The following is a 22,909-nucleotide window of genomic DNA, read 5'->3' as shown; positions in this document are numbered from 1 at the left end:
TGCCAGTAATGTTGAGTGTTAATAGTTTTAGTAATTATAAATAATGATTTTAAAAAATCTTCTTTAGATTAAGATATATATACATATTTTTTACTTTGCTGAATGTAAGTGCTTATATTATTTCCAATTTCGAATTTATCTTTTTGACTTATATGATTATGCATGATGTATTAAAATACTTCACTTGTAGCCTAAAAAATGTTGTTAGTAAAATCACCATAATTTTTATTCTCCAATGTTGCCAGTTATGTTATAATCGTTTCATCTAATGGTTAAATGGTTTGTTCCAGCGATAACAAAAGAAGTGAAACACCTGGTATGACAGCAAGTTCGGTTTTATAATGTTATCTTAAACTCAATTTAACTTCTAATGTTTTGAGTGAGGTTTGCAACTATTGAGCACAAGCAGAGATCTGGAATTGAAAAAAGAATGAAGTCACATAACTCAAACTTTCTGCTTATAAATATTATTAAGAACACTTTTCATAGAGCCTTCCATTGCTACAGTTACCACTAACCTCTTTTGGAAATTCACTTTTAGGAATGTTCTTTAATCCTTTAAATATAATCAAAGGTTTGGGTGTTATAACATTTGCCATAGCACTCAAAACTACAGTGTTCTTTTTCTTTTGTTTTGCAGACTACAACTTAAAAACCTTTAAAGTCAAAGGTTTATTGTAAGTCGAACTATAAAGGAGATTCATCCATATTGCCTCTGAATCTAATGTCCATATCCAAGGGTCCTAAGAGGGGGCAAGTCGTCATAGACAATTTTGGACAGGGAACCCTTTGTAAAAAATATTTTAGATATTTTTTGTAATTTTGCAACTGTAAAATTGACTTGGGGAATAATTTTAATAAGGGGCTATTTTTTTTTTCAAATTTGGAGAGGGGATTTTTTAAGTCATTCTTATATCTTCATGGAACAGGCTTAGGATTGCATTAACTAATAAATGAAAAGCTCATTTATAATCAGTGGTTTAATTAAATGGACGAGATTTTTCGATCTTAGTGAAGGAATATTTTTAAAAATCTATTTTAGTGATGAAAACTTTTCAGATAATGTTTCTTTCTGTGAAAGTTATTTTTCTCTTATTAAATCTTCTATCTAATAATATCTTCGAATTACAATTCATAAGTACTTAAAATAAAAAAAAATAGAGAAGCTCAATCGTAAGCAGGCGTTAGGTTGAACTTTAGCTTAAGTTTTAATTTTCTTGATTTTAATTTAATTTTCTTTTGTAAAATCCTTTATGTTGGAGCAATTTTTATTTCACCTTTATTATATCTGAAAAGGATGTTGACACAAAGAGAGAGATACATTTAAAGATAAAATTGATGTAATTTTTTGTACACATTGCACATCTGTAAATCATAGTCATACAAATTACACATTAATATACATATTTTATTTAAATAAAAAACTTAGATATATATAGTAAAAAAAAACATTATCGTAGCACTTGCAATTTAAAGCTTAGGATTCTTTTAACATCACAAATCACTTCAGCGGAAATTATTAGCAATAGATTTAGGATTTTTTGCAATAATGTCCTCTTATGACTAAAGACGTGCAACACATTTAACTTGTTTGAATTAGTATTTTAAATTATTGAATTGTTTTTTTTTTTCATTTTTTGATCTCATTTTTCAGTTTTTTTTAATGCAAGGCAAAAATTAATCGCAATAAAAATATATTTTATTGCAATAACTTTCTCTTTTATTTGAAAATATAAAAGATCTTGGCCATTATTTAAACATTTTGAATTACTTTTGAAAGTATTATCTAACGAAGTTTATTTTACCCTCGCACATCTTGGCTTGATTTTAATAAATTCCCTACCTTTAAAATTCTTTTATATTTTGTTTTATATAACCCAACCCTATCACTCACTAACCCCAGAAATTATTCTCAGATCACTTCACTAGCTCGTTTCATGTATCCGACACACAGGGTTTGCCAATATTGTGTTTGGTGCGGATGTATATTTTTTTTTCTCATTTGAATTTAAAAGAAAATCAGCTACTGATATTTCTTATGTGATTTGAACTTTATACTTTAAACCAAGGCAAGAAATTTATTTTCGCTATCTCTCGATTGGTGATCAAGGATAGACGAGTAAATTCTGTATTTTCAATTAAATTGAGAAGTTCGTATTTTCGCTCTACAGATCAGGATGTCACAATAGACAAAAGGCAGCATACAGAAACTCTTTGAAGACACTTAATGATTTGCTTAGAATATTTATAAATCCCCTCATCTTTAAGCTTCATCGGGCTGCATTTGACAAATGGTATTTTAGTAAATATGTTTTTTAAATATCTATATACTACTATATATTTTATCCATTTTTTATATCCATTGATATTTTTATCCATTTTTGTTGTCTTTAAATTGTCAACAATAGCTCTTTTAAAAGATATTTCTTCTCTTGATCCACTATAGCGCATTTATTATTTTCAGAAGCGGGAAGTGAACACTTTTCTCGGAGACATCATCCGCCATATGTTACTCGATCGTGCATTTGAACAACATTATCCACAGCTGACCAAAGTCGTAGATCGCATTCTTTTGCATATCCATGATTTCAGCGTCATCTTCTCTATGGATAAATTCTTGCCTTTCCTTGACATGCTTCAGAAGGATTCTGTTAAAGTGGACGTCTGTAAAAATATACTGGAAGCTTTTATGAGGTATTCCTCTTTAAGTTAGCGTTGTCTACAACACTGTTTACACAACTACCGCTTCACAATAAAATAAAGTATACGTATATCACATGGTGTAGGATGCAGGCACGGAATCTTTTATTACATCTTATTAATACAGAAGTAGAACGGCAAATCTGGGAATACACATAAAACTTAAGTGCCTCGATTTTTATTGTAGGGATTATTTTGAGAAGATGTTGTAAGAAACTCCCTAATGACATCAAAATTAATGATAAAAAGGGGAAATGAAGTATTTTGAATCAAGTTCATTGAAGTGAAAAACTTTTATGATAATTTTTTTTGAGAAATACTAAACATTAGATCTAAAAATAGTTCTTCAACAAAAAATGGAATATTAATAAGGGGGAAAAATAGGGTATGGCTCTTAATTAAAGATATTTTAAACTAAATTTTAATATGAAAAGATTTGTTCTAAGCTTTTTATGTAAGTTTTTATTTAATATTTTTATAAAAAAAAAAAGTGAATTGCCCATAGTTTATTTTTTATAGTTTAGTGCTTACATCGCTGTTCACTCTTTCTATTTAGATACCAGCAAGAGACGACTTGTGATCCCGTTATCGTCAATGCTGCTATGTTCATTTGTAAAACAATACACGATTCGGTCAAGTGAGTCTCTTTACTACTTTTTGCGGAATTAATGATTTTAAAACTTTTAACAAAATGCTTGAATAAAAAAATAGTTTGCACTGAACAATTATGATTAACAAAATTATTATCATATGAATCAGTATAATATTTATTTAAGCCTGGACACATTATATATATATATATATATATATATATATATATATATATATATATATATATATATATATATATATATATATATATATATATATATATATATATATATATATATATATATATATATATATATATATATATATATCTATATATCGCCCTGAACTTTTTTTCTATTAATTAAATTTTTAAAAAGAAAATGCCTATCCTAAAATGCTTAAAGAACTTATATTAAATATGCTAATTAGTTCCAATGGGAATAGGGTATCCTTTATGCTGTTTATGAATGAAGCAAAACGGCAAGAATAAAACGCAGGTGAGAAAAAGTAATATTTTTACTTTTTTTGTTCTTTGTCAGATCTCAAAGAACTCAAAGTTTTTTGTTTTTCCTCAATCTGATATACAGTAGAGCAGGAGTGTCAAACTCGCGGGCTGCATGCGGCCCGAGATGAACATTTTTGTGGCCCAATAATATATCCAAAGCAAAATAAAAATAAAATAGAAATGTGAGTTAGAAATGAAACCAGCATATAAAATTATAATATATTTTATTTATAAACTATACGGATCATTTTAAATTGTCCACTTGAAAATGTAGAATTCTAATTGGCTGAAATGCGGCCCGAGATGAACATTTTTGTGGCCCAGTCAATATATCCGAAGTAAAATAGGAATGTGAGTTAGAAACGAAACCAGCATATAAAATTATAATATACTTTATTTATAAACTATACGGATCATTTTAAATTGTCCGCTCCAAAATTTAGAATTCTAATTGGCTGAAATGGAGTCAGTTTCACACTAAGCTATCAATTAGATAGTACATAATCAGGTTTATCCTATTGTAGCGAGGTAAGTTGATTATCTTGCTCCAAGCTTCTCAATCAATTCTGGGATTTGAAAGAAAAAATATGTAAGTTTTTACAAACTATAAATCAAGATACAAGCTTGTTCTACAATCAAATATGGTTGCAAGATTTATCTTTTATGGTTGATATAACCAAACACTTATCCGATTTAAATTTATTGTTACTAGGCAAGGATCAGATCATTACGAACATGTTTGACATAATTAAAAAAGCATTCAAATGTAAACTATTTCTTTGGGAAAGGCAACTGAAAAATGAAGATATAACGCACTTCCCAATGTGCAACAATAACAAATCTCGTTTAGATGATACTGCATCCTGTCAAAAATACGCAGAAAAAAATTTCAAATCTTAGAACAGAATTTGAGACAAGGTTTAAAAATTTTAATTCTTTGGAAGACAAATTTTGTTTGCTTCCTTCGATTTTCTCAATAAATATAGACTCAGTACCCAGTTATATGCAAATGGAAGTGATTGAGATGCAGTGTGACTCAAATTTGAAGGCAAAATTCATTGAAGTGGGTGTGCCTAAATTTCACGAATATTTACCAGCAAGGTTTGAAAATACCCGAAAATTTGCGTAGGAAATTATTTCCAAGTTTGGAAGTACTTATCAGTGAGAGCAATTATTTTCTGTAATGAATGGAAATAAATCTCCTGTCAGAAACCGTATTAATAACGCTCACGTTGGGTCAATTTTGAAAGTAGTCTCGGCCAATAAAATTTCTCCCGAAATAGAAAAGATAATAGCAGAGAAGAGATGTCAAGTATCAGGACATAAACAATAATTTAACTTTATATATGTTTATTAAAATTAAAAATAAAAATATTTGTTTCTAGGAACATTGCAGTGCCCCTGCAGTGGAGCATTATTAGGACATGCAAATTTCAAACTTAAGATATTACTTTTTTTTGAAGTGTTAGATTTGTGATGATTCCATCGTATTTTCATGTCATTTGATGATAGTTCTTATGGAAGTTATAATTTTTTTACATATAATTTTTTATAATTTTTTTTCGCATGTTTTTTCAAATTCCGATGTTTTCTTAATATAATTTTATTAAGGCGTAAAAATTTCAAATTTGAGTTATCAATTTTTTGACGCATTTGATTGGAATGAATCGATCGTAATTTCCCGTCACATATGATAGGTTTTCGACTATTTATCATTTTTCGCCTTTTTAATATGAATTTTTATATTGGAAAATAAAAAAACTTTTTTCATGTCATTAAAAAAAAAAAAAACATGTTTTTTTTTTTTAATTTATTTTTAAAAAATGTTATTATTATATATTAAGCTCAAATTAAAAGAACTTAATTAAAAAAAGTATTTCTTTTTTTATTTATTGATTAATATTTTAAATATTCACTTTTTTTTCAGAACATGATAAAAAATATATATAATTTTAAATATGCTTATCGATTGTTTTACAATTCCCCTTCACTTGAAAATAAGCATGCTATAACATGAAGAAGGAAAAAAAATTAAAGGTTATTTTAGAAGTAAATGTAAAGCTAGTTTCTCTCTCCCCTTAACTATCAATATAACATAATAGTCTTATTTACATTAATGTCATTTTGTAGTGGTATACAATTTGTAGCATTAATATCAATTAATTGTTATAAGATAAGCATTTTTTTTTTATTTATTGAATCAAGACAAATTTAAATATATGAGACCATTTGAAAAAAAATGCTGTCAGAAAACTTCATATTTTTCATTTGGTTAAATTGAAACTAAATTTTATATGAGTAATAGAAAATTTAGTTGTAAAAAAAGAAAAGAAAACATGGTTTAAACCAACTAACAGTACTAGCACCAAAATGTTCTTTCTTGCTTTAGTGCTCTAACCTTGGAAGATGAGAGAAGGCAGATTGGTGTACTCATTTGTGCATTTATCAGAAAAATTAGTTTTGGGCGTGACTTTGAACAACAATTGGGTTTCTATGTTGAAGCCAGAGCTACTTTCAGCAACTTAGATATGGCCTTAATTCAATTAGTTCAGGTAGGTAGTTAACTTTATATTAAACAAGCAACACAATTATGCTGTGAAAGTTAATTTCCTTCCTTTTTTATAGTGTGTAAATCTTCTTGCTATGAGAACAAGGCAAATTGTTAAAGGTCACCATACAAGGAAGACTTCAGCTTTTGTAAAGGTATGCTTTTGTATACCAGTGCTACTTTGGAACATTATGACAAAGACATATTTATTAATAATTTATAAAACTACTTACTAAACTTTAATTTCTCTAGCATTTAAAACAGTCATTGATCATTGCCTAATACTGTTAAAGCTGGGAATAGTTTTTAAAAGTTTTAACTTCCGGCCAAATAGGAAAATCTTAGTTGAGTCCTCTCTCTCCTCTTTGAGGTGAGGTTTAACTATCATCTTGAATATACTGGCATCTCAAAACCTAAATATTGGTGTAATGTTACTTCATCACCCGTAAGCCAACCATAACTAAATTAATTTCAAAGAGATCAACAGTTTGAACTTAAAGATAAGAAGTAATATCATACAGTTTCAAATTCATGATTTCTAATAAGATATACATTTGGTAAATTTTTGACACAAAGCATTTGGAGAGATTTGAGATTCGTTTTGAACAAATATCTCCTGATTGGCAGGGTTCAAATTCAGTTTCTAATGCATTGAAAAATTAAACATATTCAGATCATAGAGGCTGAAAATATTTAAACCTGTCCATCAAGAAGTTGCAGGTGTTTGACCACTCCAACAAGCATCCTGTAAATCTCCACCTGAGATTTAGATTATGAAATATTAATAATATAATAAGGAAATTGTGTTCATCCTTAATTTCGCATTTTCTAGGCACCTTGACCAATTCACAATCCTGTGATGAGATCCTTCTAGCCCAACAGATCTTTGTAAAAAAAATATTTTTACAAACTTTTAAATATTAAAATCATTCTTACAGAATGCAGTATTATGATCACATATTATTTTATGTAATAAATGTAAACAAACATGAAGATCTTAAAGTGTAATATTGATATACATAAACATTGTGATTTTTTAATTTTATAAACCCAAATTTTACATGCATTAGTTACAAACAAATAATCTAATTTAAGTTTTTGTTTTGAAAAAAAAAATCATATTTTAAATCATACTTTTGTTTATGAATAACAAAGTGATAGGTTTATTATTACTTCACTCTAATTATTACCTTGACAACCAAAGTAATAATTATTTACATTGTATGAGTGAATCCAAACCCATCAGACGATTCGGAACATCAGTAAAATTTTTATCTTATACCTATTTACACGTTTGACATTGCTAGCTAGATGAATAAAGTTATGTTTTCTATTTATTTTTTATGCAGAACCAAGTATGACCAAATTGAAGATGATAGGTCTAAATGTTAAAAAGTTAAAAGGATTTTTCGCGTGTAAACAACAGGAACTTTGACTTGAACCAATTTACAGATCTTTGTATTTTCTTTGTGCAGCATTCCAATGGAATCAAACTTAAATAAATAAAACTAATTGTTTAAAAATTAAGGGCTTAGGGAGTAAGAATTATATATTATTAACAAAAATTATAAAATTTAAATTTGATAATTACAGGCTTGTATTGCCTATTGTTTCATTACAATTCCTTCTCTGACGGATGTGTTGAGTAGGCTGGAACTTTACCTTCTTTCTGCCCAAGTCGCTCTTTTGAATCAAAGCCTCTCACAAGGTATGTATCATTTCATTTAAGATTTTAATGTTACTCAGCCTATAATTATTTATAGAAAATAAGCAAATTTTATGGATAAACTGTAAAAATATATTGCACGCTACGCACCCTGTTTATGCTAGACATCTTTCAGAACTTGAGACGAAAGAAAATTCTAATTGCTCAAGCAAGAACTCTTTTCATTCTTAAAGCCATCAAAAAGCTTGATCTTATAAAACTGAGATAATGAAAAGATAGTTTTAATATTGTAAATGATTCCATTCTGACAGATTTAATTTTAAAAAGTGGCTGATTTTATAATTTATAATATTGTGTTCTGTTGTAATATCATTTCTTGGGTAAATATTTTAAAATTGAGATAATTTTTGCCTTTGTGGTTAACATTAAAAAAAAAAGATAGAGAATTATTCCTTGAAACAAATAAATGATTCCTTCTTTTTTCTAAAATTGCAGCCGATGCTTTCCTAAAATCTGCAATAAGTTTGATTCCAGATACTCCTGCCTCCATTGAAATAGACAATAAGCACAAATCTACAGAACCTTTCTTAATATCATATATCTGTAATTTGTTATCAACACTGCTAATTGTGCCTGTAAGTATTATCTCTTTTCATGCTTCCTAACAAAGCAATTTTTTGCAGTGTCATTCTACAGCAAAAGTCTAAAATTGTGAACAATTTTAAAGTCTTGCTTCTTATGGATGTTTCATTCAATACAATAAAAAAAAAACTGTAGGATTCCTGTCATTTATATATCAAAGCAAGCACCAAATAAATAAAAATGTCATTCCTTTTGTCTTCTAAATATGCACACCTCCTCAGAGCATATCACGAACAAAAAATTTTGACCTAGAGCATGAATAATTTGTGAATGATTTTGTTTAAATTATTACTTTTTTGTTAATTTTTAAATTATGGGTCTAAATTGAAAATAATGACGAGTTAATCATGCAATTTCTTATGTATGTTACTGAAGTGCTGAGTAAAGCCTTATGCATAGATTTAATAGAGTGCATCAACATGGTAGATAGATGCATCAAATTAGGTTTTGCTTTATAATCTGCAGTAAGTTTTGTTTATTTAATTCTTAAAAATATTAGCGGTTTTATTTTTATTACACACTTTTTTTTGTCAAAAGGTAAAAAATTTGCAATTTTTTTCTTCAAGTATTTTCTCTAAAATGTCATTAAAATTTTTTATTGCACTTTTATTTTAAAATGCATCTTTTTTTTTTACATTCTTATTAAAAATGAGTGATCTAGGCTAAATAGTTTTCTTGTAGTAGCTGTTTTTGTTAACTGTAAAAATAATCCATGATGTTATTTATTTATTTATCTTTTTCAAAATTTTAGAAAATCTGCAAGAGGATTTTGATTTCGCAAAAGTATATTTTGCAAGATCATCATAACATATATCTGTGGATCCTGGTTTGCTATTTCAAAATTTTTGGGTTTTGCCTCATTTTAGTTTAACTGTCTTAATATAAGTCTATGAATGAAACCTTTTTATAATTTATTTTAACAGAAATACTTAAATCCCTATTTTTAAAATGTTTACAGTTTGTGAGAAATAATTTTTTGTTAAAATTTGTATTCATCCATGATGAATCAATCAATGCTTTGACAAATTTCTTTAAAAACTGAAAGCACTTTACTAAACAAACAACTATACTATTACAAACTAAGTCTTCTAATTACAACTTTCAACTGCTGAAAAAAGAGCCAGAACAAATATCTTCATTGTGGCCACTAAATTTTTTGCGTCTTTAGAACAGGTTGTTACACTCTTTCTGGGCTGATTCTTGCCCAAAAACTAAGCATATTTGAAGGAAAATGAAAAACTAGCAGCGGTGAAAAATGTACATAAATACATATAACAGAACAAATTTCAGCAAATTTAGATTGTAGGCTGGTTGGTTTAAATACTAATCATAGGCTGATTAAATTTAAATCAATAGTTTAGTCAGTCAGATTGACTATTTTCAGAAAAATAGCCAATCGCTAAAAGAATAAAAATTGCTTGTAGTAGTTTGTAATAAACGTTTATTTCTAGATAACATCAATAAATTTTGTATTTCAGGCATTAAATAATTTTCTTTCAATTCTTTTAATTAGTCTGACTCAGTTATAATTGTTGTGAAAATTAAAGAAAGAAATCTCTATTTCTTAACAGGATCATCCAGAACAGGAACCGCTTTATTTAATTCGAGGTCTCATGAACGTTATTCAGGACTACAGTTGGGAGTCAGACTCTAAAGTCACTATTTATTTAAATTTCTTGAACTTGCTTTCAGCTCTCAGTCAAGAATCTTACATCTGGTCTATTGATGGAGGTAAATCAATGCATTTGACGCCCCCCTATTTTTTGTACTATTCTGTTTTGAAGAGCCATAAAAAATTTAAAAAAAACTATTATTGATGTTGTAATAGGTAGTGCCAAGTAATATCCAAGATAGAAAAATCATGATTTTGTAGCAAAATTTTTGATAAGTATTTATTTAATGAGAAAATTGATAAGTCTTATTGGTTGGATTTATGTAAGTTTAATATTTTTGAGAATGTTCTTTTTAATGGTTTAGATTTTTATAAACAAATTATTGGAATTCCACAAGGTAATTCCTTTTCTGGTGCTTTTGCTAATATTTTTTTGAAGCTAAATTTCTTGAGTATAATGATTTAAAAGCTTTTAGATATATTGATTTTGTTTGTGATAATTTTATTTTTATTTATAGTATTTAACCTAAAGATTTGATTTTGAAGAAAACTAATGACATTAAATGTTGAATATTTAGATTTTAAAATTGATATTGTTGATAAACTTATCAAAATTGGTGTTTGACTTGTATTTGAGTAATTGGTACTGTGGTGTTAAGTACCACATTGTAATAATGGGTTTTTTATCTCCCTCACCCGAAACATTATAGTGCTGATGCTGATATTTTAATATCTTCGTAATAAGGAGTAACAGGTGTAACATAAAATATTTTGTTTTAAAACTATATTTGTATCGTAACATTTTGATCTCAAATTTTTTTTAATTAATTTTATTCCATGAGTTATGCTTTTTAAAACTGTTAGCGCTGTTTGCTCAAAACATTTTTTTTTCTATCATCCTATTTCTAAATCTTTTTTTTTTCCTTTCAAAAAGGAGAGGCTTTACTTTGTGCTACATTAGAGTAAAAGTGAAAAACTACGTAAATAAAGTACAGAAATTGACATACTATAATTTCAGATCTTTAAACAAGAACCTTCCTCGGTGTCTAAACACCAAGTGACATTAGAAAAGTGAAAAGATAAACACATGCAAAGCGGTTTAAACAATCAGGGCAGAGGAACAACTTTGGAAACAAAGAAAGAGACACAAATTATAGTAGGACAGATACAGGAACTAATTATAGTAGGGTTTTTTGAAAAGTTTTCACTCTTAAACCAGATTTTTTTTTCAATATTTATTAAAAGGTTTAAGACTGCAGGATTATACAGGGTAAGGTTTTTACAATATTATAACATGCATTTTTTAAACATTTAAAAAGAGAAGTTGAAAATATTAAGGATTACATGTTAACATAAGAGTGAAAAAAACATCTTATTCTAATGACTCATGATAAGAAAAGCACACACAATTTACTAATAGCATAGTACAATAGCATATACTAAATTTAAAATAAAAATATTATTAATTACCTGTAAAAACAAACTATAATTTTTTTTACGTGTCGTGAGAATGTGGGTAAGTCTGGAATAGTTTCTAGTTCATAAATTTATAAAAATATTTTCATTATTAATAACGATTAGATATTATTAAAAATTTTCTATGCATGTAATATTTTAAAAACGCAGTCTATTATTAATTGTTTAACTTGACATTTGCACAAATATATCTTTTCTCCATTAAAGTTTTGTAAAATTTAACAATAAACGAGCTTTCTATGAATATTCAAAAGTGATGCATAGTATAATAGATCATTGTACTTAGTTTCTGTTTGTAAATTAATTTCTTAATCATGCACATTTTATTTAAATGAGGGGGTGTATAAAACATAATTATGGAATTCATAATAGCCTGAGAATAATTTTAATGAAAAATCAAATTGTTTATGTAGGTATTAAAGTTCTCTTTAGCTGTGTATGAATGAAGGTAAAACAATTGTTGTTTGTCTCCTAGTCTGACCGCAGTGCGTTGAGGATTAAAACTATTATAATGGACAGCAATGCAAGTGCAAATGATAAAGAAATAAATAATAGTCTGTTAAAATGTTATCTTTCCTCATTCTGTTGTTGTACTTCTGATAATGTATTTTGTTACTGCAAGTGAGAATCCAGTTAAAATTAAATCCTTTTGAAATGACATAAGTTATAGAATGTGTTGTTTCCAATTAATTACATTCAGATTGAATAGTTATAGCATTTTTTTAAGATAAAATTGTAATGGTATATCCTCTTATAATGGAATAACCAGGTTATTTGCATATGGTTGTTTGGAACTGATGGTATTCCTTTAAGCGAGACTGTCTTCTACTGCAGATTTTGTATTCTCGAGCATTTTAAAACACTTATCATAGTCGTAAATCTTGAAAGGAACATTTTTAAATAGGGACAAATATAATATCTATGCCTTACTAATTTTAATTGTTTCTATAATAATTTTTAATAGTTATAAGTATAATAATATATATATTTTTAATAATTTCTATAAATTGTTTAGGAGCCGCAATGGCTCAGAGGATAGAGCATTCACCTTCCAATGAGGTGAACCAGGTTTGAATCCCGGCGATGGCTGGTCGATACGAATCCGCATCCGGCTTGCACCAGTGCTCACGCGAAATATCCTCAGTGGCAGACGGATTATTGGTTAGAGTCCCCTTGCCGCCAGGCTAACCCTGGGAGGTTCTCGCAGTCTTCCTCTCCATGTAACGCAAATGCGGGTTAGCTCCATCAAAATGTCCTCAATTAAGGCAAATTTCTCTCAATACTTGATCCTGGAGTGGGTTCAAAATGACAAGACTACATAGTTGAACAGCAGTAGTTGTGAACCCAAAAATTGGGTCAGCTCTTCAATAATGGTTATAAAATAAAATATGTATTTTTTTGTATGTAATCTGATATTTATCTAAACATTTATCTCTAATTTGAATGAAATGTTATTAAATATACCCTATTTCATTAGGTCTTTATTAGTATGTTTTGTTATTTTCATTTACAGTGGATTCTAATGATGCCCTTTATGGTAGTGATCCCAAATTTCTGGCGGAAATAAACAAAATCTCATCGACTCTCATTGATGAAATGTTATCCCATCTAAAACAGCTTGGAGATAAAGGCGTAAGTTTGGACATTTGTAGTTTCCTTTTTTATAGTATATGCTCTAGCAACAATTTTATCTTGACTCCAGTTTGGCTTAATATGAGTCCTATATGAATGTGTACCGAGAGACCAATATTGGGATGTCTTGATTTTTTAATGTTGGTTCCATATAGGGGCAATATCTGCCTTTATAGGGACTATATTAGCTGAAAATTAGTATAAAATATCTGATGAATCCTGCAGTTACACATACAACCATAGTGTACTGTAATATTCTTATAAAAAGTAGATGACTTAGGAGAAATAAAATGATTGATTGCGCAAGCTAATTTAGTTTTATTTTTAAATACTTAATAACTGACAAATGCATTTTAGTAGATTATTCCATTGAGGAATTGCTTTATCCTGGCTGTGGCACATGCTATAAAACAAAATCACCATCCACAGGACCACTAAATATAACAAATGGCAATTAAAAATAATTCTCAGCCTCTTTTTCCATTGAAAATGCATCCCACGTGCTTTTTATTATTATTTCTTAAATAAATATGATATTATTATGAATATTTCATAGTATTCTAAAAATTATTTTGCTGCAATAGTTTCTTAAAATATTTTTCTTCATTTTTGAAATGACTCTTTTAATGTTTACCATATTATGAGAAATGCTTTACATTAACAATATCAACTGTTTTTCTTTTGTTATACATATATGGTCACTTGCTTTAAAAACTGGTCGCTGTTAAATGTGCTATAACTAGCCACCGGCTAGTTGCGAAATGTTCGAATTTTGCCCTAGCACACGCGTAGCACATTACTTGTAGTGCAACATTGTATGAGCCAATTCAGTGAAAGACCTTCAAAGCTACATAGGTGTAGTGTATGAGCACCTATTTCGATACTGGAAACAAAACAAACATTTACGCCTAACTTCTTTCTGTAAAAATAAGTATTCTTTTAATGTTTAAACTCAAGGGGGTTATGGAGATAAAGGATCCATAATTTCTAGATAACTAGATCTAACAAAACACCAAGGCCAGATTAAGGTAGCAAAAGGCCTGGGGCTGAGTAAATTGAGGTCCTATTTATCATAAAATGATCAACACCCTGCACAGATCAGAAATTTTTCCAAATTACTCCACTTGGAGCAATCCTTCCTTCTCATACAAGAATTGACCATGTATTACAATGCAAATTATTATTCTTTTTTAATCCCTCTCCCTTTTCTCCCGTTAAACAAAATTTTCGAAGAAAAATAATTTAAAAAAATTTTAATAAATTTTTTTTAAATTTTTGACTAAACACTTTCTTCCATTTTTTGCATATTCATGGCGAGCTCTTCTAATAATTTGTGCCGTGGGTCTGCAGCCCCAGTAGCTCCCCTTCCCTGCACAACATAGTCCTCTGCAAAAGGTCACTCATATTATTGGTGAGAGAATTGGTATGGAAATATTTCTGAGACTACCTTTACAAATAAGTATCAACAAAGCAGCTATGTTCATTGCTAAAAATCAATCGACATCTGATCGTAATAAAACATATTATTTAAATTGTAGTAAAAGTATTTTTATTTAACGCACAGTCAACCTAAAATTTGTTGAATTCAAATAAATCCCAAAATATTGTAGCTGACTTCTCAACAAAAAACAAAGTAACTACTAATTTGAGAATTGGTATAAGTTTTATAGAATAATTGTGCAATAGTTTTTTTTTAATATATATACATATATATATTCCATGTGATATTTTCTTATTTTGTATGATTATATTTTATTATTTCTGAAGTGGTTTTTGGTAGTTTAAAGTTCGTTTCTTAACACGATAAGTAAATGGGTATTATATAGTTTTGTTTCAAACCTTTAGCTACCTGTGGGAGTTGTTTTTTTTTTTAAAAAAAAAAATAACAAGTGCCTTATGAATGTGATATTTTTTTTACCTTGCATATTTATTTTATTTCTCACATAAATATGTATGAATTATTCTCAAGCCTGGGTTAGGAGAAGCTTTAATTGTATGTAATTTACACCCAAAAATTTATAAGGATGACAAGATAGTGTATGGTCAATGCCACATGAGGTTTTTGTCTTGCGTATATCTGTAAATTTTTATTTTGTCGGCAAAGGTATGTAAATAAATAAAAAGGTAAATATGTTGTTTTCTTGTCTTCAAATTTAATGCTAAATGTGCATAGAATACTTGTTTTAACTCAGTCATTTAAATTGTTTCTTTATTTTACTGAGTAATGTTTTTATTTCAGAATTTCAAGCGACAGTCTCATTTAGCTCTGGAACTGATGTGTCATGTAGTTGCCAATGGTGACTTATCTTGTAATTCACTTTTCACGCTTTGCAACAATTTGTGGCTTTTAGCTCATCGCCACGGATACTGTGACACCAAGTTTGCTGTATGTATTTTTTTATTATTTTAACTTCTTGATTAAAATCAGTGTGATTTAAATTATAATTATTAAATATATCAATTAAGTCTGAAGCAAAAATAGTGCAATTATGTTCAAAGCAAGGGATCGTTCAAATGTGTGCCACAATTGTGTAGACACGGCCCTGACCACTCTTACTTAATCACCCTGTTCAAAAAATTCAGACAGTATGCATGGGAAAACACACTTCAAGTGAGTAAAAGATGGTAAAAATAATGAATGTTAAAATTTGTCTTCTGCATATTCATCTTATTTGTTTCCACTGTTTCTATTTTTCAATGCTGCAAAAATAGCTGTTGACTTCTGATTCAATGTTTATTGATGGCGCTGCTTAATTATGTAATGTATAACTTAGAACAAGCATCACTTTCTTTTTCACACCTCGTCTTTTCTCCATGTTGTTAAGAGCACTAGCTTTACAACTTATACCAATTATGTTTACAGGGTTGCTACAGGCGACTATTTTCGGCTTGAGGCGACTTTTTTTTGCCTGAAAAGGCTAAAAACAACTGTTTTCAGGAAAAGGAGACTATTGGGAGACTTTTCTGTACTCCTAGCTACGTTTTTTAGCATAAATTGGGTTTACAACCTGCGGCTTGCAGGAGCTTCTTAACACAATGAAATTTTTTTTTCTTAAAGAATATAAAAATTTGTACATTTGAGTAATCACTTTTTAATGCGCTCAATTTGCACGGATTCCATCGCAAGTCTATTTTGTTTCTTGATCCCCTTTTCAACGGTTATTGCTTCAAAATTCTGCACAATTTTGAAAAACCCAATTTTTTATACGATATTACAATGCGTGAATTTCGAATAGACACTTTTCACAATATATATATATTTTCTAAATCAATTATTAGTAAGAGAGAAAATTTTTTAGAAAAAGTATGTTTTAAATGAAAAGTATTTTTCGGAATGAATTCTAGTAACTTTCTGCAAATATACTAATTTTTTTTATGTATGAATGTAGTGCTGGAACGTTTATACAAAAATTATCATATTTGCCACCAACTTGGCTAAATGGATCATGGTTATATGACAATTAAGCAGGGTTTGTAATTTTTTTGATTTAAATCAGATTTTTTTTTTATTCAAATACACTGTGAGAACTTTAATTTATGGTTGAAAAAACTTTATAAATGTTTAATCAAAATTAAATTAATGTTAAAACTATATAATAACAATATTTTAAAAGCTCCAACTTACTAAAATAATTTTTCATTGTAATACATAGCTTTGAATTGAGCAACCATTTTGAAACAAATGCATGATTGAAATTTAAAGACTAGATGAACTATTGAATTTAAAGAATACTTCAGGGATCTGTCTGGGTTTACCTGAAAGGTACCTATTTTGTTAAAATTTAGACATAATTTGTGAAAATTAAAAATTATATTAAAAAATCAACACAATTATGGTAAAAATATGGATTTATTGTTTCTTACAAAACACAAAAAAAAAACGAATTTTAAGAAAAAAGTATTTTGTGAAATTATTTTACAGTTTTTCCTAAAGTTAAATTTGTGAAGGTACCGCTAAACGGTAGTAAATTTGGCTTGGACAGATCCCTGTACTTTAACTACTAAAACAAAGTTTCAATTAGCAAACCATATTTTAATTTAAAATTGTGATTTCTTCTTTTTTTTCTCTTGATTTTCAAAATGACAAAATAAATGTTACAGATTGTGTTTATAAATGTAGTCATTCATCGAAAAATAAATAAATATTTAATCTATATATTTTTATATTAAAATATTCATTTTTAATTCTATATTAAAATAGATAAGTTGGCTAAAAAAAAATTCTTAAAAATCTGTGTACTCATTGGAATTTTTTTTCACAAAATTTCTTTATAGAAAATAAGATAATCTCAAAGATACTGTAAACATATTATGAGAAAAAATACCAGTTAATAATCCTACTGCTTCAAATAAACTTTGAAAGGGAAGAATGACACTATATCAAGAAAAAATATCTGAATTCATCAGTTTTTTTTTTTTTTTTTTTTTTTTGGCATATTAGGGGAAATTTTTTTTTAATATAACCTCAAGCTTCAGAAATATATTTTTTCCACCAATAATATAATGTAGATTTTAATTCCACACTTTTTTATTCAAAAGGTAGAATTTTAAATAACATTATTAGCATTATTTTTGAAAAAAATTCATGTTTATTAATTACTTTCTACAGCTACCAAGTCTATATTACAACAGCATTAAATGTTTACTTTAATGTGTACTTTCAATCTCAAGAATCAAAAGATTTTTAAAAATGTAATTTCAAATGTGTTGGAATTTAACACACACCAATAAAGAAAGTAATGTCATTAACTAAAATTAATTAATGCAGCAATTTATTTAAAATAAATTTTAAAACTGAGAAAAGAAAATAATAAAAGTATCAGTAATTTAAAACACTGTTTTTTAACTTTTAAAATCAATATATACATAAAAAAAAAGAAATTAGTTGATTTAAATCAATGATTTTTAAAAAAAAAAAATTTGATTTAAATCAACAAACCCTGCAATTAAGTCTTAAAAATGTTAGTCAATATTAATGAAAAACTTTTGTACTTATTTAGGCAACTATTTTCATGCTTTAGGCTACTAAAAGCAACTATTTTGTTCATTTTTTTTCTGTGGCTACCCTGTGTTTGTTTAAGAATTAACACATATTTTAAAAGGCACTCTGAACATGCTAATGCCTCAAATTTTTGAGCAAGTCAACAGCTATTCATGCAGTATTGAAGAATCGAAACAGTGAAGAAAAATTAGAAGAAAATGCACAAGGGGAAAGTGAGCATTCATTATATGTGCTATCTTTTATTCTCTTGAAATGTGTGTTTTCTCACACATTATGAGATTGAAATATCTCACTTAATAGGATATCAACAAAAATTGTTTCCTAAACTGTTAATAACTTTTTTTGGCGAACAATAAATATAAAACAATTAGTAGACAAAAAAAAATCTTCTTTTTTCTTCCTACGGCAGGCACTGAACTTTCGTTCTTCACCTCGAAAGATACTGAAAGTGTTGCTTATTTAACGTTACCCAGTGGGCACCTGTGAACCTAAGTCACAGAGGCGAGCAACAGTACCCACGCCACACTGCTGCAGATATCCGTTCATTGGGTGGACCATATTCAACAACAGAGAAAGACACACAGAGAGGGAGACAATTTATTTTAATACAATGGGCAAGATTTTTTTGATAGTATGAAATCTTACCGATTGTATTAAAATAAATTCTAGTCAATAAGTAGAAAATTGTGTTCATTGTATAAAAAATAAAATTTCTGAAATTCCGAAAGAATTCAAATACAGAACTCCCCTTGATTTAGTTCATAGTGACATTTGTGGTTCAATACAAATAGCTAGTATCAGTAGTAAATAAAAATGGCACAAAGCTTGACAGACATTGATCGCCAACTGGATTCTTGGTATATATTTGACATTGCAACAAAGAAAGCAATCTTGGGATGTCAAATTACATAAACGTAGCACCAATATACAAATTCTTTTTGTCATACATCAAATTTATTCTTCATAGCATTAGCTGTATGCGGCACATTGTGCTATCTCGTTGAAATCGTAAATCTTCAATATTGATGTCCTGGCCAAAATAATTTGAGACGCTCAATTTTCCTCCTAATTCAAAAGAAACAAGGTTCTACAAAAGTGTCATAAATTTACAGATCATAACCCACAAGTAGGCTGCATAGCGCTATTCCATAGACGCTTGAGACGCTTGATATCAGGCAATACTGTTTCCCTATTTTTGGGAGAAATAAAAGAACAATCCTGAACAAGGTTGCTATTTGGAAATTGTATGACAAATATATTTATTTTGCAATCTTTATGTGTGTGATTTTTTTAACATGAACTATTTCTTGATATTTCTCTCTTTTGAGTGAATAGTTTGTCCTTTTTGAAACATTTTGCTGGAAAAACATTAATTTTTTACTTTAAAATATATTTAATTTGATAGAGTTAAAAGGTTTAATAGAATTCACTGTTTGCATTTGGCACGCATTAAGGGTTGTCTCAATTTCAAGCGTGGAGATGTTTCTCCTCTTACTCCCGCTTCGAAATTAACTCAGCGTCCGAGGAGATGGAGCCAACTCTTGGTGAACGAACTGTACTAACATACAGTGGTGGCCAAAAGTGTGGACATTTTTTTAAAGTTTCATGTTTTTCAACTTTGTGTGCTTGTAGGATATATTAGTTTTCACTTAAATGCAAACGTTTATATATCAAATTGAAGGTAATTTAATGTAGAATTTAATAACAAAAACAGAATTAAAATATCTGTATTACAAAAAAAGTTATGCTCATTTTAGTAGAACAAACAAATGCAAATCGTTTTGAGTAAGGACGTGTTTTGTAATAAAAGCGTACTAGCCAATCACAAACACTGTTCTTAGGACCAATCAAATGTCTGTAATTATAGTTTAGGTTATTTGAATGGTAAAAGAGTTCTTGTTGGGGAAATATTTTGCGGAATGATGCATACTAGTACAATTAAATAGATTATTGCTGTTTTTGAATATTTAAAGTCCTTTTTTTCATTAAACTAAATTTAAACAATGTCATCAACAAGAAGAACTAATTGGTCATCTACAAAGAGAAGCCGAATTGTCATATTGAGAGAATAGCCTCTCTTATGCTGAAATTGCAAGACAAGTTGGTGGTTCAATGACTTGTTCTGGTGTTAGAAAGTTCTGTTTGCGTTATGAAAAAACGAAACCAGTGGAAAATAAAGCCAAATCAGGCCGAAAAAAATCCACAAGTGCTACTACCGATAGAAAAATTTAACGGCTATGCCTTCAAGATAGAAAAATTTCATCAGATGCCATTAGATGTGAAATGAATGCAACGGGTATTGTAGTAAGTTCAAGAACAATAAGAAGGTTATCAGGATTTGGACTACAAGCTAGAATTCTAAGGAAAGAACCATATTTAAATCAAAAGCAACGCGAAAAGCGAGTTAAGTGGGCAAAAGAACACATTAAATGGTCAGAAAATCAATGGAAGCAAGTAATCTGGAGCGATGAGAGTAAAATATTGCTCTTTGGTAGTGATGGTAGAAAATAAGTGAGACGTAGAGTAGGTGAAGCACTTCATCCTGATTGCATTGAAGCAACTACAAAAAACCCAACAAATGTCATGATTTGGGCATGTATGTCTGAATTCAAGTGATTGATGGCATACTGAATGCCAAAAAATATGTAAAATCTGTCCTGAAACCAAAATTGATACCTTCCATCTGGGATCTCTTCCCCAACAACACACCATTTATTTTTCAGCAGGATTCAGCTCCATGCCACACAGCAAAAGTATGCATGTGATAAAAGAACCATGTGATTACGAAAGATGAACTCCAAACACTCGTTCACTCGATGAAAAGACGCTGTGAAGCTGTCTTGAAAAATAAGGGTTATCCTACTAAGTATTGATTGTGTAAGTATCACTTTAAAAAAATGCAAATCTAAGATAGATCTTACTATTAGTTGCATAACTTTTTTTTCTAATACTGTATTTATTATTAAATTACCTTCAATTTGATATATAAACGTTTGTATTTAAGTGAAAATTAATATATTCTACAAGCACACAAAGTTGAAAAACAAGAAACTTTCAAAAAATATCCTCACTTTTGGCCACCACTCTATATAAAGATCTTTTACAAAATTGGTGGACTGCACAACAAAAACGGCTAGGAACCGCTACTTAAAATTGAGCGTAACATTGTTAATATGCTTAACACTAGTGGGTTTTTCTCACAAAAATATTGGCAATTTTATTTGTTAATTGTTTACCTGTACCCATTACATGTACCCATTATACACATTGACCTCACAATAATATTGTTATAAAATGAAGTTGGTTTTTTTAATTATTATGTTTGATTCTGTTTTTGAAGTTTATTATAATTTGACAATTTTCCACTTGCTTGTATTTTAAATTATTAAATATCTGCTTTTTATGATTTTTTTTTCAGGAGAACTGCTTAGCCTACGTTAAAATGAGAGGCTCAAATCTAGGAAATGCTTACCAATCTTTAGCCTCAAAACTTCAAGTGCCAACTCAAGTGTAATTATTGATGAGTGCTCTGAAGAATAATTGATTGTAAATGACTGCAAAAATCTTGGACATAAGCTGTTATTCACTGATAAAATAGCTAAGATATACAGAATTAAGGAAGGAAAAAAAATTACATTTGGGTCACCTTGTTAATTATAAATTTAAAATGTAAATATGATTTAAATGATTCTGTAAGTTTTTTTTTTTTTTATGTTTATAGAATAAAATTGTATATTTCGTATTTCCAGCTTTTACTATAGATTTTATATATATATATATATATATATACAGTCAAACCTGTTTATCTCGAATCACACAAGAAAGGCAAACAATTTGAGATAGAAGAGGTTTTGAACAGGTACTTTAAAAAATTAAATTTAATAAAGAAATTCTATTAAAAGTGCTTTAATTGTTTTTATTAGAAAAAAATAGGCATTTCTTTAAATTAATTATACCACATACGTTTAACACTGAAAATAATTTTTCAAAGATTTTTTATGTTTAACCTTATTTGTTTCTATTATTTTTGTAAGGTTAGAAAGAGCGCAAATCTCTCATAACCAACATTTTCCTGAAGTTCAAGAATAATCTATAAACATTCTACAATTTTTTCTACCCCTTTTGCATTCACTTTTGGTTCATCAATAACAAAATGATCTTCAGCTTCTTCATCTGATATTCCTTTGACATTATCTATGATTTCCGCACCTGTCCAATTGTGAAAATCTTCAAAATCGGTGTCAGCATTAAATCCAGATTTTATTGCATTCCATTCTGCCACTGCATTATCAGTGTCAACAGTTTCTTCTTCTTTACTGATACATTCAACCTCTTGTACAGTCCACACACAAAAAAAAAAAAAAAAACTAATCACCCTGACTAACATTTGTTCTAATGATCGGATTTTCACGAACTAAGTGTCAATCTTAATGATTCCTGGGGATGACCTCAAATATGCTTATTAATTAGTGCTAACTATTAATTAAGTTACGACATCAGATACAAAAACGTACTTTCTCTGAATAAACATGTAT

General features: G+C 28.6%; 1 protein-coding gene across 3 annotated transcripts in view; it reads left to right on the top strand.

Annotated features, from left to right (window-relative positions):
• The window catches only part of LOC107439581 (VPS35 endosomal protein-sorting factor-like), a 50,115-nt gene extending 27,999 nt beyond the window's left edge, over positions 1-22,116 (top strand). For all 3 annotated transcript variants that reach the window (XM_043052609.3, XM_071180441.2, XM_043052611.3), the window contains exons 16-25: positions 2,465-2,694; positions 3,257-3,337; positions 6,186-6,348; positions 6,422-6,499; positions 7,938-8,052; positions 8,506-8,645; positions 10,224-10,383; positions 13,254-13,372; positions 15,612-15,758; positions 21,793-22,116. In XM_043052609.3, coding sequence (XP_042908543.1) covers positions 2,465-2,694; positions 3,257-3,337; positions 6,186-6,348; positions 6,422-6,499; positions 7,938-8,052; positions 8,506-8,645; positions 10,224-10,383; positions 13,254-13,372; positions 15,612-15,758; positions 21,793-21,888 — 1,329 coding nt within the window. In that variant the 3' untranslated portion in view covers positions 21,889-22,116. The remainder of the gene's footprint in view (positions 1-2,464; positions 2,695-3,256; positions 3,338-6,185; positions 6,349-6,421; positions 6,500-7,937; positions 8,053-8,505; positions 8,646-10,223; positions 10,384-13,253; positions 13,373-15,611; positions 15,759-21,792) is intronic.
• The last annotated feature ends 793 nt before the right edge of the window (positions 22,117-22,909 follow it).

Source organism: Parasteatoda tepidariorum, chromosome 1 (assembly GCF_982258835.1).
Source record: "Parasteatoda tepidariorum strain Cologne lab strain chromosome 1, Ptep-v5.0, whole genome shotgun sequence".
Classification (NCBI taxonomy): Eukaryota; Metazoa; Arthropoda; class Arachnida; order Araneae; family Theridiidae; genus Parasteatoda; species Parasteatoda tepidariorum.
Note: the sequence above shows the minus strand (reverse complement) of the source record. Positions and strands in the feature narration are given on the sequence as shown.